Raw genomic sequence first — 18,414 nt, forward strand, 5'->3', positions numbered from 1 at the left:
CACTGAACACACAGCTGGAATCAGACTTCTCACCCATGTTGGGTATGGGTCATGTTTCAGACATCCAGGGTGTGTTCAGGGATGGACTGACTTTGCCCACAGGTCCCTGCTGTGCCTGTCCTCCCACTGGTGAGCATCTTTATGAATGTCTACTTGATGACAAAGATAAACACTTGGACCTGGACTCAATTTGGCATCTCAAATGCCATTGGTAAGTGGTTTTCTGGGATAAAAACTACTATTGAGTGACTGAACCCAACCCTCTTCCTACTATGTCTGCCCCAAACTTTGTCAGAAGCCATAATAGGAGGTCTACTGGGCATTAGTAAGTGAGGAGAGTGCCTACTTTCCCTTCTCATCATCTCATTTCTTTACTGGGACTTGTCATATACTTTGGATATGGGATCTGATACAGCTCAGGGTAGAACTGTGATCAACAGCCACCAGCTTCCATCTCCCAGACTCTTGATGACGATATCCCTAGTGCTTATTCACAATAGCCAAGACATGGAAGCAACTTAAATGTCCATCAGCAGAGGAATGGGTAAAGAAGATGTGGTACATATATACAATTGAATATTGCTCAGCCATTAAAAACAATGAAACAATGCCATTGGCAGCAATGCGTATAGACCTAGAGATTGTCATACTGAGTGAAATAAATCAGCCAGAGAAAGACAAATATGATATGATATTGCTTATATGAAGAGCCTAAAAAAATGGTACAAATGAAATTATTTACAAAATAGAAATAGAGTCACAGATGTGGAAAACTAATTCATGGTTACTAGAGGTGGAAGGGGTGAAAGGATAAGCTAGGAGATTGGGATGAATATATACATACAGTAGTACATATACATACAAAAATAGATAACTAATAAGGACCTACTGTAGAACACAGGAAACTCTTGTCAATACTCTGTAATGGACGAAATGGAAAAGAATCTTTAAAAAATGTGGATATATGTATATATATAACTGATTCACTTTGCTGTACAGCAGAAACTAGCACAATATTATACATCAACTATACTCCAATAAAAATTTTTTTAAAATAAATATGACCAAGCATGGTAATGGCACCCCTCTCCAGTACTCTTGCCTGGAAAATCCCATGGACGGAGGAGCCTGGTGGGCTGCAGTCCATGGGGTCGCGAAGAGTCGGACACAACTGAGCGACTTCACTTTCACTTTTCACTTTCATGCATTGGAGAAGGAACTGGCAACCCACACCAGTGTTCTTGCCTGGAGAATCCCAGGGACGGGGGAGCCTGGTAGGCCGCTGTCTATGGGGTCGCACAGAGTCAGACACAACTGAAGTGACTTAGCAGCAGCAGCAGCAAGCATGGTAAAAAGAAAGAAAATATTCCTAGCGGTGAATCATCTTAACCACAGGACATAGAGGCTGTTTGGAATCTCTCTGTGTACTTGAGGATCTTCTGGTTCAAGGGGCAGTCTGAGTCTCTATGGATTGTGAAGGTGGGATGAACTTAGAGCCCCAGCAGAGGACAAAATATCTTTAATATTGTATAACTTCAGGTAAACTTCTCAGAGCATAATATGCGTACAAAAAGTGCAGGCTTCATTAAGTGTGCAGCATGATGAATTTTCACAAAGACAGTACAACAATCTAACCAGCAACTAGAAGATGAAATAAAATATTAAACCTGCACATAAGGTTGATCGTATCTTATGGCACATTTTCTTTATGCCTGCTTCCAGCAAGAACACAGAGACTGCCCCATATGAAGGAAACTCAGATAACCATTAATATGTGTTGTGTGTGTTACACTTTAAATATTAGGGCACAAATAGTTCAGTTCAGTTCAGTCACTCAGTCGTGTCTGACTCTTTGTGACCCCATGAATCACAGCATGCCAGGACTCCCTGTCCATCACCACCTCCCGGAGTCTACCCAAACTCATGTCCGTTGAGTCAGTGATGCCATCCAACCATCTCATCCTCTGTTGTCCCCTTCTCCTCCTGCCTTCAATCCTTCCCAGCATTAGGGTCTTTTCCAATGAGTCAATTCTTTGCATGAGATGGCCAAAGTATTGGAGTTTCAGCTTCAGCACCAGTCCTTCCAATGAACACCCAGGACTGATCTCTTTTAGAATGGACTGGTTGGATCTCCAAGGGACTCTCAAGAGTCTTCTCCAGAACCACAGTTCAAAAGCATCAATTCTTCGGCGCTCAGCCTTCTTCACAGTCCAACTCTTACATCCATACATGACCACTGGAAAAACCATAGTCATGACTAGATGCATCTTTGTTGGCAAAGTAACATCTCTGCTTATAAGTATGCTGTCTAGGTAGGTCATAACTTTCCTTCCAAGGAATAAGCGTCTTTTAATTTCATGGCTGCAATCATCATCTGTAGTGATTTTGGAGCCCCCAAAAATAAAGTCTGACACTGTTTCTACTGTTCCCCCATCTATTTCCCATGAAGTGATGGGACCAGATGCCATGATCTTAGTTTTCTGAATGATGAGCTTTAAGCCAACTTTTTCATTCTCCTCTTTCACTTTCATCAAGATGCTTTTTAGTTCCTCTTCACTTTCTGCCATAAGGGTGGTGTCATCTGCATATCTGAGGTTATTGATATTTCTCCTGGCAATCTTGATTCCAGCTTGTGATTCTTCCAGCCCAGCATTGCATGAATAGGCTGGAAGTAAAAGGAAAGAACTGGAGAAGGAAATGGCAACCCACTCCAGTGTTCTTGCCTGGAGAATCCCATGGACAGAGAAGCCTGGTAGGCTGCAGTCCATGGGGTCGCACAGAGTCGGACATGACTGAAGCGACTTGGCAAAAAGGAAAGAACAGATACCTTGTGCAAACAGTTAACATAAGAAAGTAGGGTAGCTATATTACTGTCAAAGTAGACTTTGAAAAAAAGAGAATGATAAAAGATAAAGTAGATCCTTTCATCATGATGAAGAGAAATAATTATTTTTTTTTTGTTTTCCTCTAATTGATCATAATTGGGTAAAACAAAAAGAAAGTGAAACCAGGAAAACAAGATAAAAACTGTTGCTGCAGAACAGGATGCTTTAAACTGAGATTATGGACATTCAAGACATTGGTAATAATGAAACATAGGACTGTCAAACAACTGAAGTAGAGTGAAGGAGGGGTGGAGGTCAAGAAACTGAGTGCAAGTTATTAGATGAATCCTAGATGTCCATCAGCAGATGAATGGATAAGAAAGCTGTGGTACATATACACAATGGAGTATTACTCAGCCATTAAAAAGAATACATTTGAATCAGTTCTAATGAGGTGGATGAAACTGGAGCCTATTATACAGAGTGAAGTAAGCCAGAAACAAAAATACCAATACAGTATACTAATGCATATATATGGAATTTAGAAAGATGGTAATGATAACCCTGTATGCAAGACAGCAAAAGAGACACAGATGGATAGAACAGTCTTTTGGACTCTGTGGGAGAGGGAGAGGGGGGATGATTGGGGAGAATGGCATTGAAACAGGTATAATATCATATAAGAAATGAATCACCAGTCCAGGTTCAATGCAGGATACAGGATGCTTGGCGCTGATGCACTGGGATGACCCAGAGGGATGGTATGGGGGAGGGATGTGGGAGGGGGGTTCAAGATGGGGAGCATGTGTACACCGTGGCAGATTCGTGTTGATGTATGGCAAAACCAATACAATATTGTAAAGTAACTAGCCTCCAATTAAAATAAATAAATTTAAATTAAAAAATAAAATAAAAATAAAAGTAGATGGAGGAGGGGCTTCTCTGATGACTTAATCCACTGCCAATGCAGGAGACAGGAGTTCAATGCCCGGTCCGGGAAGATCCCACATGCCACGGGGTAGCTAAGCCCCTGGACCACAGCTGTTGAGCCTGTCCTCTAGAGTTGCAGCTACTGAAGCTCGAGTGCCCTAGAGTCCTTGCTCCACAACAAGAGAAGCCACCACAGTGAGAAGCCCGTGCACTGCAACAAAGACCAAGTGCAGCCGAAAATAAAGAAACAAAGAAATAGCATTTCTAAAGAAGAAGGTTCTGCCGTTAAAAAATAAATCAATAAAATAAAAGTGCATCTGATTGATTTAGGAAGTCTGTATATAGCCAAAGTAAAAGATTTTTCTTTTTGGCCTTGGGATAAGTGGGATCTTAGTATCTGACCAGGGATGGAACTTGTGCATCTGCAGTGGAAGCACATAGTTTTAACCACTGGACCACCAGTGAAGTCCCGAGCCAAAGTAAATTTTTGCTCCCCTTATCATTGAACTTCTTTGGCAATCAGTTTAGGGTAGCTAGACAAAATGCAGGGTGGCAAGGTAAATGTGGATTTCCAGTAGACAATGAAGAGGCTTTATTTGTTTATTAAATATAGATGTGTCACATAATTTAGGATAAATTTATGGTGGATATAATTGTGCCTAGTGTAGTGAAGTATTCATCCTTACCCCTTACCTCCTGTTTATCTTCTGCCTTTCTACTCATTTCTCCCAGCAAACAAAGCTGCTTGAAGAAGAGGACTAAGTCGCATTCCACTTCATCCTCTTCCATCCCTTTGGGCAAGGCTGGACACACATGCAATGCTTGTTATTAATAGATGCTTTCGTTGCTAGAATTAACATCAGAGATTTTAAACTCCCCTCTCTTGATTCAGGCACAGCTAGGCTTGGGGTCCCCCACACTGGGGTTTGTCAGGTCACATGCAGACTGTGGGGACTCGAGTCGCCGAAGAGGACTGGGAGGGAGCAGGGTGAAGTGGGGTCCTGAGTCTCACAGCCCAGACTTCTCGCGGTCCTTGATGGTCAAATGAATTCAAGTGTCCCTAGAAATAATCAATAAACTATCTGTAATAGGAATAGGAAAGAGTTTTATCTGAGCCAAACTGAGGACTACAGCAAGGGAGACAGTGTCCGTATAGCTCTGGGAAGCTGCTCCATTGAAGCACGGTTTCCAGCACAGTCTTACATCTCATCCAAACAAAGCACACACATCAACACGACAGGGTGTATTCCTTCAAGGTTTCAAAAGAGACAGACTTGGGGAGGAGCCAAGATGGCGGAGGAGTAGGACGGGGAGAACACTTTCTCCCCCACAAATTCATCAAAAGAGCATTTAAACGTCGAGTAAATTCCACAAAACAACTTCTGAATGCCGGCAGAGGACATCAGGCACCCAGAAAAGCAGCCCAACTCTTCGAAAGGAGGTAGGAAAAAATATAAAAGACAAAAAAAGAGACAAAAGAGGGAGGGACGGAGTTCCGTCCCGGGAAGGGAGTCTTAAAAAGAGAGAAGTTTCCGAACACCAGGAAACCCTCTCACTGCCGAATCTGTGCTGAGCTTTGGAAGCACAGAGGGCAACATAAAAGGGAGGGGAAAAAAATAAACAATTAAAAATCGCGGATTGTGAGCCCTACGGTAACTCCCCCAGCGGAGAAGCAGTGCAGACGCCTGCACACGGCATTAGCAAGCGGGGGCTGGGCAGGGAAGCGCGGCGCGGGCTGTGTCCCTTAGAGTAAGAATCCGCCGAATGTCCTGAGCGCTATCTGAGCGAAATAATTTGGGCTAGCAAACCAGACTGTGGGATATCTACCACGCGAAAAGCCAGCCCTAACCTAAGACACCGCCAGGCCCGCGCACGGAACAAAGGACTGAACAGAGATAGCCGGCTGCAGACCTCCCCCTCCGGTGACAGGCAGCCAGAGCCGGAAGGGGGCAATCGCAGCCCCAGAGAGACATTATCTATAAAACTGTAAGCAGGCTTCTTTGCTAACTAAAACTTCTTGGGGGTCTGGACGGTCAACAGTTGCCTGAGAAGGTGCGCCGGTTTTACACCCAGATAACCGAGTGGCGGGGAGGCGATAGGTCGCAGCATTGGCGCCCGCCAAACACCTCATCACCTGAGCTGCTCGGATCTGGGAAGAACACAAAACGCAGGCCCAACCGAGTCTGCGCCTCTGAGGACTACCCGAGTGCCTGAACCTGAGCGGCTTGGACCTGGGAGCTCAGCCCAGGGCCGGCCTCTGATTGTTCCCGGCGGAACAACCTAGAGCCCGAGCAGTGTGGGCAGGGAGGCTACACGCGCCGTGAGCGGGGGCAGACCCAGTGTGGCTGAGGCACTGCGAGCGCCCGCCAGTGTTATCTGTTTGCAGCATCCCTCCCTCCCTCCCCACAGCGCGGCTGAACAAGTGAGCCTAAATTAAAAAAAAAAAAAAAATAGTGTCCTCCACCGTCCCCTTTGTGTCAGGGCGGGAACCAGACACTGAAGAGACCAGCAAACAGAAGAAGCTATAACAGAGGGAAATGCCTTGGAAGCTACAGGCCATAGATTAAAACCCTGTGGTTACTACGGATTACATAGGAAGGGGCCTATAGATCTTGAGAAATAGAAGTCGGACTAAGGAACTGCCAAAAATGAACTGAACCCACAATACTCACAACAAAACCAGAGAAAGACCTAGATATATTTTTACTATTTTTACGATCAATCTTTCTTTCTTTTTTTTTTTAATTAAAAAAAAAATTTTTTTAAGTCCTCTATTGCCCTTTAATTTTCACTTTTATAACTATTACTTTGCAAAAAAAAAAAAAAGACCCTATTTTTTTTTTCTTCTTCAGCAAACTTCATATATATATTTTATAATTCTTTGACCGTGTTTTTTTTTTTTTTCTTTTTTCTTTTTCTTCTTTTCTTTAACATTGTATTTTTGAAATTCCAAACTCTACTCTAGATTTTTAATTTTAGCCTTTTGATATATGTTATCAATTTTGTACCTATAGTTTTTTTCATAATTTCTGTGACTTTTTTTTTCCTCTGTTTCTTTCTCTTCTTCTTTTATATAACATCGTATATCTGCAATTCCAAACTCTACTCAAGATTTTTAATTTATGCTTTTTGGTATTTGATATCAATTTTGTACCTGTATTTTCTTTACAATTTTTGCGACATTGTTTTTGTTGGTTTGTTTGTTTTCTCTCTTTATTTTTCTTCTTCTTCTTCTTCTTTTTTTTTTTTTTTAACGTTGTATTTTTGAAATTCCAAACTCTACTCTAGATTTTTAATTTTTGCTTTTTGGTATTAGTTATCAATTTTGTACCTGTAGTTTCTTTATTACTTTCACGACCTTGTTTGTTTTTCTTTGTTCGTTTTTTCTCTCTTTCTTTTCCTTCTTCTTTTCATTAACATCGCATTTTTGAAATTCCAAACCCTACTCTAGATTTCTAATTTTTGTTTTTATGTATTTGTTACCAATTTTATACCTTTAAGAACCCAATCTTCAGGACCCATTTTTCACTAGTGTACGAGATTACTGGCTTGACTGCTCTCTCTCCCTTTGGACTCTCCATTTTCTCCACCAGGTCACCTGTATCTCCTCCCTAACCCCTCTCTACTCTACCCAACTCTGTGAATTTCTGTGTGTTCCAGACAGTGGAGAACACTTAAGGAACTGATTACTGGCTGGATCTGTCTCCCTCCTTTTCATTTCCCCCTTTTATCCTTCTGGCCACCTCTGTCTCCTGCCTCCTCCTTCTCTTCCCTGTATAACTCCGTGAACATCTCTGAGCGGTCCAGTTGTGGAGTGCACATAAGGAAGTGACTACTGGCTAGCCCACTCTCTCCACTATTGATTCCACCTCATCTCATTTGGGTCACCTCTAACTCCCTCCTCCCTCTTCTCTTCTCCATGTAACGCTGTGAGCCTCTCTGAGTGACCCTCACAGTAGAGAAACTTTTCATCTTTAACGTAGATGTTTTATCAGTGGTGCTGTATAGAAGGAGAAGTTTTGAAACTACTGTAAAATTAAGACCGATAACTGGAAGTAGGAAGCTTAAGTCCAAACCCTGACTCCAGGGAACTCCTGACTCCAAGGAACATTAATTGACAGGAGCTCATCAAACGCCTCCATACCGACACTGAAACCAAGCACCACACAAGGGCCAACAAGTTCCAGGGAAAGACATAACAAGCAAATTCTCCAGCAACAAAGGAACACAGCCCTGAGCTTCAAGATACAGGCTGCCCAAAGTCACCCCAAAACCATAGACATCTCATAACTCATTACTGGACATTTCATTACACTCCAGAGAGAAGAAATACAGCTCCATCCACCAGAACATCGACACAAGCTTCCCTAACCAGGAAACCTTGACAAGCCACCTGTACAAACCCACACACAGCGAGGAAACACCACAATAAAGAGAACTCCACAAACTGCCAGAATACAGAAAGGACACCCCAAACTCAGCAATTTAAACAAGATGAAGAGACAGAGGAATACCCAGCAGATAAAGGAACAGGATAAATGCCCACCAAACCAAACAAAAGAGGAAGAGATAGGGAATCTACCTGATAAAGAATTCCGAATAATGATAGTGAAATTGATCCAAAAGAGACAGACTTAGTACAGAGACAGTGAGGCAATAGCACCCCAGTGTCAGGGAAAGAAACTTGATCTCCCAGGGATTGTTAACATGGGCATAATGAGAAGGGAGTTATTCATCCTTATCTTCAAAACAGATGCTCTTTACCTCAATGGTTAAAGCAGATGAGCTGTGAGGGTTGGACAGGCTGTCTTAGTTCATACACAGTTCAGGCTGAACCTGAACATGGGTGAGCCAAAATGACTTCCACATTCCTCAATATGTGAATATTTTCTCCATCACAGGCATATAAAAATCTTAGAACCATATGATCTAGCAATTCTACTTCTGAGAATATATCCAAAAGAATTGAAAGCACACTCTGAAAGAGCTATTTGTAAACTCCTATTCATAGCATTTGATATCAAATGCAAAATTCATAGCATTATTCACAGTAACTAAAGCATGAGAGCAAGCCAAATGCCATTGACCAAGAAAGGGTAAGTCAAATGTGATATGTGTCAATAATAGAGTATTATTTATCATTACAAAGGAAGGGAATTCTAAACAAGCTACAACATGGAGGAACCTTGTGGACACTTTACTAAGTGATATAAGCCTGACAGGAAACAACTAATAAATATTCTATGATTCCACTTAAGTAAAGGACCTGGAGTGGTCAGTTTCACAGAGACAGAGAGCAAAATGGTGATTGCCAGGAACTGTGAAGGAGAAAGGGGGAATTGATGAATGGGTGCAGAGTTTAGGTTTTGCCAGATGGAAAAAAGTCCTGCAGTTTGGTTGGACAAAATGTGAATGTACTTAACGCGATTGAACTGGACACTTAAAGATGGTTAAAATGGTCAATTTTATTTTATGAATATTATACTGGAACAAAAATCATCTTGGAACTATTCCCCAAGGGTAACCACAGAAGAGTCAGGGCTGATAGCAACACGGCAGATGCTCCCCGCCCACCCAGCCCCATCCCCACCCCAACAACCCAGGGGTGAGGACTATCTTCTGTGCTCAGGACTCCCCACTCCAGTTCTTGGAGATGTCTCAGCCCCAGCCCCACACGGCTTAACCTCAGCCTCCCTGACTGACCCAGTGCTCCAGGCTCTGCTCCAAGGGTCCAGTAAGTCTCGGGTCACCCTGTTCTGTGGGAGACTGGGCACTGAGTTCACATCCTCCCAAAGAGACCTCTGCAACCTCAGAGTGCAGGGGGAGTCAGCCTGGCTCCAGCCTGAGGGTGGAGAGACCCATTTTCTACAAGAAAGCAGGAGCTGGGAGTGTGTGGGAAAAAAAGGTGTGTGGGGGAGGAGGGGGTGTGATTGGACCAGTGTCCTGACGATATGTGAATATTTTTGTCTCATATAATAGCAATAATTACCCTTATACAGTGAGTATGACACGTGGACCACTGATTTCCGTCTTCACTATACTCTCTGCCCTCCGTGTCTGTGGGTTCCTCATCTGAAGATACGGGAGTAACTGCAAGGAACTTGGGCATCTATGGATTTGGGTATTCATGAGGGGTGACAGTTTGATGATTTATATTCAATTACTTTTGGGTTTGCTACACCCAGCCCTGGTGGCTCAGATGGTAAAGAATCTGCTTGTAATGCAGGAGACCTGGTTTTGATCCCTGAGTCTCAAAGATTCCCTAGAGAAAGAAATGGCAACCCACTCCAGCATTTTTGTCTGGAGAAGCCCATGGACAGAGGAGCCTGGCAGGCCATAGTCCAAGGGGTCACAAAGAGTCGGACAAGACTGAATGACTAATACACACACACCCAGCAACTCGGTGAAGCCAGTTCTATTATTTACAATTGGTAGCAATGTAAACAATGGAGGTATAATACGAGTTACATGAAATTACCATCTTAGCCATTTTTAAGTGTTGTTGTTCAGTCACTAAGCTGTGTCTGACTCTTTGAGACCCCATGGAGTGTAGCCTGCCAGGCTTCCCTGTGCTGCACTATATCCTGGAGTTTGCTCAAATTCATATCCATTGAGTCGACAATGCCATCCAACCATCTCATCCCCTGTCACCCCCTTCTCTTCCTGCCCTCCATCTTTCCTAGCATCAGGGTTAACAAATTCAAATTGCTTCATATGGTGGGCCCATAAAAATTCTGAGGCACAATCAGGTAATTGAGGGTTATACACTCCCCTGAGCTGAGGAGAAGGAAGTAGGGATCTGGGGCTTCAAAAGGGAGGAAGACAACTTACAGGAAAATGGGGAGAACAAATGCTTGGGAAAAAATATTTGTGGCTCCAGGCAGGAGAGTCTTTCTGAGATAAAAAGTTATCCCTGCTAATAGGTCCTGGCATAGGTTACCTAATCGAAATGATTTTGAGCCATAAAGTGAGAGGAAAAAAGATTTTTTTGAGTCTGCAGCATCTTAATTGTGTTCAGCTCAAAACAACCCACAAGCCAAAGTGACACATTTTAGGGTGATGTTTTCTGGTCCCCCAACTTCTCTTCAGCCACCCTTCCAGTAACTTTGAAACATATTAAAAGGTATATTTATGCTTAAGGGACCAAAGCTCAGAGATGGAGAACTTTCCCAGTGAGTCCTTTTACCACCTGCTCCACGTCACTCTCCTGGTGGTTCAGATGGTAAAGAATCTGCCTGCAACTCAGGAGACATAAGAGACCCGGGTTCAATCCCTGGGTCAGGAAGATCCCCTGGAGAAGGAAATGGCAACCCACTCCAGTATTCTTGCCTGGAGAATCCCATGGACAGAGGGGCCTGGCCCTGGTGGGCTACAGCCCATGGGGTCGCAAAGAGTTAGACACGACGGAGTGACTCACTATTCACTCACTTCCCCATCACTCCATTGCTTTGTGGAATTGGACTCCCAGGGCCAAGGGCAGATGGACATTCTTTCTTCTAACATTTGTTTTGTTGAAGTAAAGTTGATTTATAATGTATTAACTTTGGCTGTACGGCAAAGGGATTCAGTTATATATATGTATTTTGGTGCTTTTTGATATTCTTTTCCATTATGGTTTATCACAGGATATTGAACAGAGTTTCCTGGGTTACACAGTAGGACCTTGTGTAGGATGGACATTCTTGATGGCTCTGTGTCTTGTTTTCTCAGCAGATCGTGGTCTCCTCAACTATGTCTAGGATGCTGTGTCAGTATGTTCGCCAGTTTGGTCAGAAGCTGGTCCGCAGGCGGCCGCTGGAGCCCATAGAAGAATCTGAGAGTCCCATGACTCATCTGAACATCCTAGATCTGGTTGTCTTGGGTGTGGGCAGAAGCCTGGGAGCCGGAGTATACGTCTTGATTGGCTTCATTGCCAAGCTAATAGCTGGACCATCAGTTATCATCTGCTTCTTGGTGGACTCCCTGTCTTCTGTGTTGTTTGGGCTCTGCTATGCTGAGCTGGGGGCCCGGATACCACACGTTGGTTCTATGTATCTCCATAGCTATGTCATCATGGGACAACTGTGTGCCTTTGTCATTGGCTGGAACCTCATTTTGTCCTTATTTGTTGGTGAGATGATGGGTAGGGGGAAGATGTGGGCTAAAGATCCAGAAACAGGGAGGTGATATTGGGGTCATACTCATTTATAAACCCCTTGCTATTGACCTTGCAGCAGGAAGTTGGTAATAGTGGCCAAAACCCCTTCAACTTCTTTCTACTCAGCTCTATCCTGTTTTGCTTAAATGATGGACCAAGAACTCAGAAGAAAGGGAACTGTAGAGGGTAGATGAGAGGGGGACATGGCCCACAGGCTCACCCCCTCATCATATTGAAGTCTCTGCTCAGTTGTTGTCTTTGTGGGATTTTCCATTATCTCTAGATTTTACATTTCACCCTCATCTCCCTGCCCTCCTGGTCCCACTTCCCTGTCTTCTTTTCTTATATAGCATTGATCTCCTCTCAGTGTATTAACCAGTTGATGTATTTTGTGAATCATTTGGGTCTGCTTTCCCCTTCCCTCTCTCCCCTCCCCCCGTGAAGAGAAACTTTGAGATTAGGGTTTTTGCTTAATTTTTTTTTTTTTAAATACATCCCAAGGCACATAGCAGAGGATGTGTGTTTATGTGTGTTACTGAATATTTCTCTTATCACTTCAGGCACTGCTTGTGTGGCCAAGGCCTGGAGCATCGCCTTTGACAGCCTCACTGGGAACCACATCTCTCAGGCGTTAGAAGGAACCTTCTCTCCGTATATGCCCTCTGCCCTTGGCACTTTCCCTGACTTTGTCATGCTGGGCCCACTGCTGCTGATTACTGGTGAGAAGGGGTCAGTGAGAGAAGAGTGAGGTGTGGAGGGGGAAGTGGGGTGGGAAAGGATTGGAGTGGTGGAATGGTGGGGGGCTTAGAACGGGAAGAAGGGTCTGAGATATGAGAGACAGAAAGGGAGGACATAGCTGGTTGTTTTCTACCCTTGGCAGTAGAGATTCTGGGCTGGATCATTCTTTGGTGTGGGGGTTGTCCTGTGCATTGTAAGGTGGGGTTTTTTTTTTTTTTTTCAAGTCATTATAGAGTTTTGAGCAACAACCCTGGCCTTTACCCACTAGATACCCCTGATGCCCATTCCCCCAAACTGAGGTATTGAGAATGTCCCCGGACAGAGCCAAATGTCCCTTGGAAGGCAAAATTATGCCTGCTCAGAATCATTTCCTTAGACCAAAAAAGTTCCTTCCTCTCTATTGAGACCAAAGATGTTTTTTCAATGGAGATGAAATTCTCATGGTGTAAAATTAACAATTTTAATACTTGCCCACCTTTATTGAGATATATTTGACATAAACAATTGTCTAAACTCAAGGTACACAATGTCATGATTTTTTTAGATCCCCCCTGTTGTGAGATGATTGCCACAGTAAGAAATTAACCATCATAAAGGGCACACTCAGTGACATCTAGTAAATTCACAGTATTGTACAACCATCACCTCCACCTAGTTCCAGAGATTTTCATCACCTGAAAAGGAAACCCAGTACCCATTGAGCAATCACTGCCCATCTGCCACCTCGACCCCGGTCCCCAAACCCCCAGACCCTGGTGACCACTAGTCTGCTTTCTGTCTCTATATATTCATTTATTTTGGATGCTTCCTATTCCATCTTATCCAAGGAGTACTGGTTCTTGGAGTTCCTGTGTCAGCCTGGATTATCAAAGTGTTCACAAGCTTGAATATTTTGATTCCAATCTTCATGATCATCTCTGGCTTCATTAAGGGAGACCTGCACAACTGGCAGCTCATGGAACAGGACTACAAAAACACATCTGGATCAAATGACATCTATAGGACTGGAGGGTATCCTTGACCTTAGTAACACGTGTGAAGGGTGAGGGTGTGCTGGGTTGACAGCATGGTGGGGACTTGAGAGACCTAGGCTGATGGATCCAGGTGATGGCAGTCCTGGAGCCTAGAACTTGTGGTGTTAACAGAGAAGTCCAGTAGAGAAGGCTGAACTCACCTCACCCATGTTTGTCCTCGTTCCTTCTCTCACCACAGCTTGGGCCCTCTGGGTTCTGGAGGGTTTGTGCCTTTTGGCTTTGAAGGGATTCTCTACGGAGCAGCTATATTTTTCAGATCATATTTTGGGTTTGATGTCATTGTCACTAAAGGTAACAAGGTCATTGTATGTCCCGTCGGGGGTTTGGACATGGTTTGGGCTCCCCTTGGGCTTAGGGATGGGTGGAAGGTGAGGTGTGTGAGGGAGGGGGTTTTGTGTTCACCCCAGTGTGTTTCCTGACCCAGTACTTCCACCCATCCTGCAGGGAGAGAAGCTCGAAATCCTCAGCGTTCCGTCCCCTTGAGCATGGTGATCTCCATCTTCATCTGCTTTTTGGCGTACTCGGGTGTCTCGGTGGCACTCACCCTCATGGTGCCCTACTACCAGATTCATCACTACAATCCTTTACCACAGGCTTTTTTCCATGTTGGGTGGGCTCCTGCCGGATACGTCATGGCTGTTGTCTTCCTATGTACCCTTTTATACAGGTCAGTGTCATGAGTTTCTCCCCATCTACTGTCAGATGCTCAGGTATCCTGTCCCTTGGGATTGAGAGACAAGAGGGAAGGACACCTCACATGGACTAGGGAGCAGATGGCCGGTCTGTCCTGCTTCTCCACATGTTCCCATTTTCTTATCCAGCCTCCTTGGAGCCATGTTTGTCTTGTCTCGGTTGATCTGTGCAATGGCAGATGATGGGCTCCTTTTCCGGAGACTTGGATGGATCCATGCCGGTACCCACAGCCCCATCATAGCCATCCTGGCTTCTGGAACTCTTGCAGGTGAATAAGCAAAACCCACTCCTTCTCTAATCAGTTCCCCTCACCTGGACTTTTCCAGTGGTTTCTAATTCCCTTCTTCCACCCTCATTCTAGCAATCGTGGCATTAGCCTTCGAGCTCCGAGATATTGTGGAATTCATGTTAATTGGGATCATGCTTGATTACACCCTTGTGGCTTTTTCTGTGCTTGTCCTCAGGTGAGACTCCACTTCACTTTGATTTCGGGTCTTGGACTTGTGGGAACTGATAGGGAGGTAGTCATCTTTGGCTGATATGCTGCCTTCTAAAATCCTGCTCTGCTTAAGGCAGCACAGATGGGGAATAGATTGTGTGATGATGGATCAGTAGGGGCTACTCTTAATATTGCTTTAATACCTCTAATTCAGGTACCAGGCAGATCAGAATTTCAGCAAGAATAAGAAAACAGAGGAAGAAACTGAGATGGGGCCTGTAACTGAAGAAAGTCCTTCAGGATCTATACCTGAAGCAAGAATGTCAAACTTTCTAAAGAGTCTGTGGTTCCCTGCCAGCAATATCCCCACCCAGAAATCTGGCCAGATTGTCTATGGATGTGCCTTCCTGCTTGGTGAGCAGTGGGATTTCTCTTTGGTCATATTCTGAAACTGACAGGAGGTGGTGGGAATGTGTATTTTGGAAGTTGAAAAGCCTTGGAGATATGATGTCCCTTCCTGGGGTGGGCAACTTTGGAGTGGGGTGTGACCCAAGGCACTGATACATTTGTCTTCTGGGTCCAGCCTGTTCTCCTCCTCCTTGACCCTTGCAGTTCTCCTGCTGATAATCCTGAGCCTGGTCCTGGCCCAGTGGCCCAGCCAGGTGTTCTCTGGAGACTCCGTGCTCACAACAGTGGCTGTGCTGCTGCTGCTGCTCATCACTGGGGTCACGGCCATCATCTGGAGGCAGCCCCAGGACCCCTCTCCCCTTTACTTCAAGGTAGGTGACCTTATGTGTCCAAAGTGTCCACCTTCAGTGAATGCAGTCTGCAGGCTTTGACATCTAAACATCCTCTCCTGGTCCAGAGAAGAAGAGAAGTTGCTAAAACCAGTGGTCCCTTCCCAGTTCCACACAGAGTGCTTTACATACACAATCTCAGCAGGCACTCAACACACAGCCTGAAGAGGACTCGAGTCTTCTCACCCATGTGGGGTAGGGTCTCCCTTTCAGACGTCTGGGCTGTGTCCAGGGATGAACTGACTCTGCCCACAGGTCCCTGTTCTGCCTGTCCTCCCACTGGTGAGCATCTTTGTGAACATTTACCTGATGATGCAGATCACCTCTGGGGCCTGGGTCCAATTTGGCATCTGGAATGCAATTGGTAAGTGAGTTTCTGGGATAAAGAGGTGTGACTGAACCCAGTACTCTTCCTACTATCTTGTCCCCAAAAGTTTGTCAGACACCGTACTAGGAGGTCTATTGGGTATTTGTAAGTGATTAGAGCTCCTACTTTCCCTTCTCACCGTCTCATTTCCCTACTAGGATTTGTCATATACTTTGGATATGGGATCCGACACAGCCTGGCGGGGAACGATGAGCCACAGGCACCAGCCTCCAATTCTGACTTGACAAAAACATCCCTGGTGTTTTACAAAAACATCCTGTAACCACAGGACATAGATGCTGTGTGGAGTCCCTCCAGGCACTGGAGTTATCTTCTGGTTCAAGGGACACTTTGAGTCTGTGGACTGTTGTTATTGTCTTCTTGACAGACCGGAACCTGGGGACAGGAGTCAACAAAAAGAAGGCGAAGAAAAGAAGGACGTGGGGGACCCAAGTCTCTAGTGGAACAAGGGTACTTTATTCATGGCACGGTGTGCTTATATATTGTTATACAAGGAACCTTTAGGCAGAAAAATAAAGTTGAGTAAAAAACACCGAAACCAGATGCTTAACAACAGTAACTAAGGGAATAACAATAGTCATAGGTCCATAGCAACAGTAACTAGGGGAATAGCAATTGTCACCGGGCCAGAAGACAATCCATGTATTGGAAATAGGAAGATGACTAAGTAGTTTTACAGAAAAGTAAAAAGGTTACTGAAAGGAATCCATGTATGTGTTCTACCTCATGACCTCAGTCCTGAGAACTGCGTGCAGCTCTGCTCATTCCTTTTTTCCAGGAACTTATAAGGAACAGAAGGCCCTTGAGAAACAGAAAACAACATATAGGATTCCTTAAAATTAAACGTTCCCTGACAGACTGTGATGGTGTATGCATTTAAAGCTCTATGTTTACTGGCAGTGGAAAAAATCACATTGATGTTGTATATGTATATTTTTTCAAATAAACTTTTAATAGCATAATATGCATAATGAAAAGTTTAGTCTTCACAACTGTGTAGCAAGATGAACTTTCATAAAGAAAGTACCATGATATAATCAACATCCAGAGGAAGAAACAAAATATTAACCTACAGGTAAGAAGATCCTGCTTGTGGCTCTTTGCAGCAAAAACACCAGAGATTGCCTTATGGGAAGGAAACTCGGGTACTGTATATTGTGTAAAGAGTTACACTTGAAATATTAGGACAAACAGATCAGAAGAACAGACACACTGTATAAGCAGTGACAGAAGAAAGCTAGGGTAGTTATATTACTCTCAGACAATGTAGACTCTTAACAAAGAGATTAATAACAGATAAAGTAGATCATTCATATCAATAAAATGATCATTTTTAAAAAATCTTTTCCCCCACTTCATAGACATGGTGTGCTGCTGCTGCTGCTAAGTCACTTCAGTCATGTCCGACTCTGTGCAACCCCATAGACGGCAGCCCACCAGGCTCCCCCATCCCTGGGATTCTCCAGGCAAGAACACTGGAGTGGGTTGCCATTTCCTTCTCCAGTGCATGAAAGTGAAAAGTGAAAGGGAAGTCACTCAGTCGTGTCTGACTCTTAGTGACCCCATGGACTGCAGCCTACCAGGCTCCCCCGTCCATGGGATTTTCCAGGCGAGAGTACTGGAGTGGGGAGCCATCGCCTTCTCCAAGACATAGTGTAACATTGTGTAAATGATTGTTTGTCTTTACTTTTCTATTGTAAACTCAGAGTCACACAGTAGAGTTGATAAAGAAAAATTTTCAATTGAAAAATGAAACTGCATTGCTAGAAGTGGGGCAAAGTGGTTTAGGTAATGGGTGGTTATAGTTATAGTTATAGTTATAGTTGAGTGAAGCTCTAAGATAGGAAGTGAAAGTAAAAAGACAAGATAAAAAGTTGTTGCTGCAGAATAGAATGCTGAAATTTAGAGTATGGACATTCAAAAAGTTGGTAATAATGAAGTATAGGACTGTTTGTTGGAACAATGGAAGTAGAGTGAAGGAGGTCAAGAAACACTACAAGTTATTAGATTGCCTTGGGTAGCTATACAATGTGATAGGGTAGCCAAAATCCAGCCTTTGTAACCAAGTACCAAACTGAATAGTGGAGATAGAGCCAAGGGGGCAAAAGCAGGCTAATGCCCTCAAAACCATGTGTCCTGACATGGAAGGGTAGGAGGAGGTTTATAATAATTGTTCAAAGAGGAGAACATGATGAGCTAATAGACATTCTTCTGATGGGTTGGTGTGAGGTCACTGGGAATCAGCATCATCAACTTTCTGATTCCAACTGGTCTGGGGTCTATGTGTTCATGGGTAGTGTACAGTTAACTTTTTTCAGCTGGCTGGGGGGTTCAATATCTGCAACATAGCTCAAAAGTATCATTGTATATATCTCAAATGGGCAGGGCAGAATCCTGCCCCTATCACACCACAAGGCTGTGCTATTGTGGGTT

The 18,414-nt window shown here is 44.0% G+C and overlaps 1 protein-coding gene across 3 annotated transcripts; it reads left to right on the forward strand.

Annotated features, from left to right (window-relative positions):
- The first annotated feature begins 5,033 nt into the window (after positions 1–5,033).
- LOC129631774 (cationic amino acid transporter 3-like) lies at positions 5,034–16,945 on the forward strand. Of its 3 annotated transcripts, none has more exons than XM_055553025.1 (12): positions 5,060–5,196; positions 11,469–11,865; positions 12,453–12,611; positions 13,458–13,641; positions 13,843–13,955; positions 14,109–14,331; positions 14,486–14,625; positions 14,719–14,821; positions 15,011–15,210; positions 15,409–15,575; positions 15,849–15,957; positions 16,119–16,945. In XM_055553025.1, the coding sequence occupies exons 2-12, from the start codon at positions 11,487–11,489 to the stop codon at positions 16,241–16,243; spliced, it is 1,902 nt and encodes a 633-aa protein (XP_055409000.1). In that variant the 5' UTR covers positions 5,060–5,196; positions 11,469–11,486; the 3' UTR covers positions 16,244–16,945. The 3 variants fall into 3 exon arrangements, with proteins under 3 accessions (XP_055409003.1, XP_055409000.1, XP_055409001.1); XM_055553026.1 differs by having other exon boundaries at positions 5,061–5,196; positions 11,466–11,865; XM_055553028.1 differs by lacking the exon at positions 11,469–11,865 and having other exon boundaries at positions 5,034–5,196.
- Positions 16,946–18,414: the final 1,469 nt, after the last annotated feature.

Source organism: Bubalus kerabau, chromosome 17, assembly GCF_029407905.1.
Source record: "Bubalus kerabau isolate K-KA32 ecotype Philippines breed swamp buffalo chromosome 17, PCC_UOA_SB_1v2, whole genome shotgun sequence".
Taxonomy (NCBI): Eukaryota; Metazoa; Chordata; class Mammalia; order Artiodactyla; family Bovidae; genus Bubalus; species Bubalus kerabau.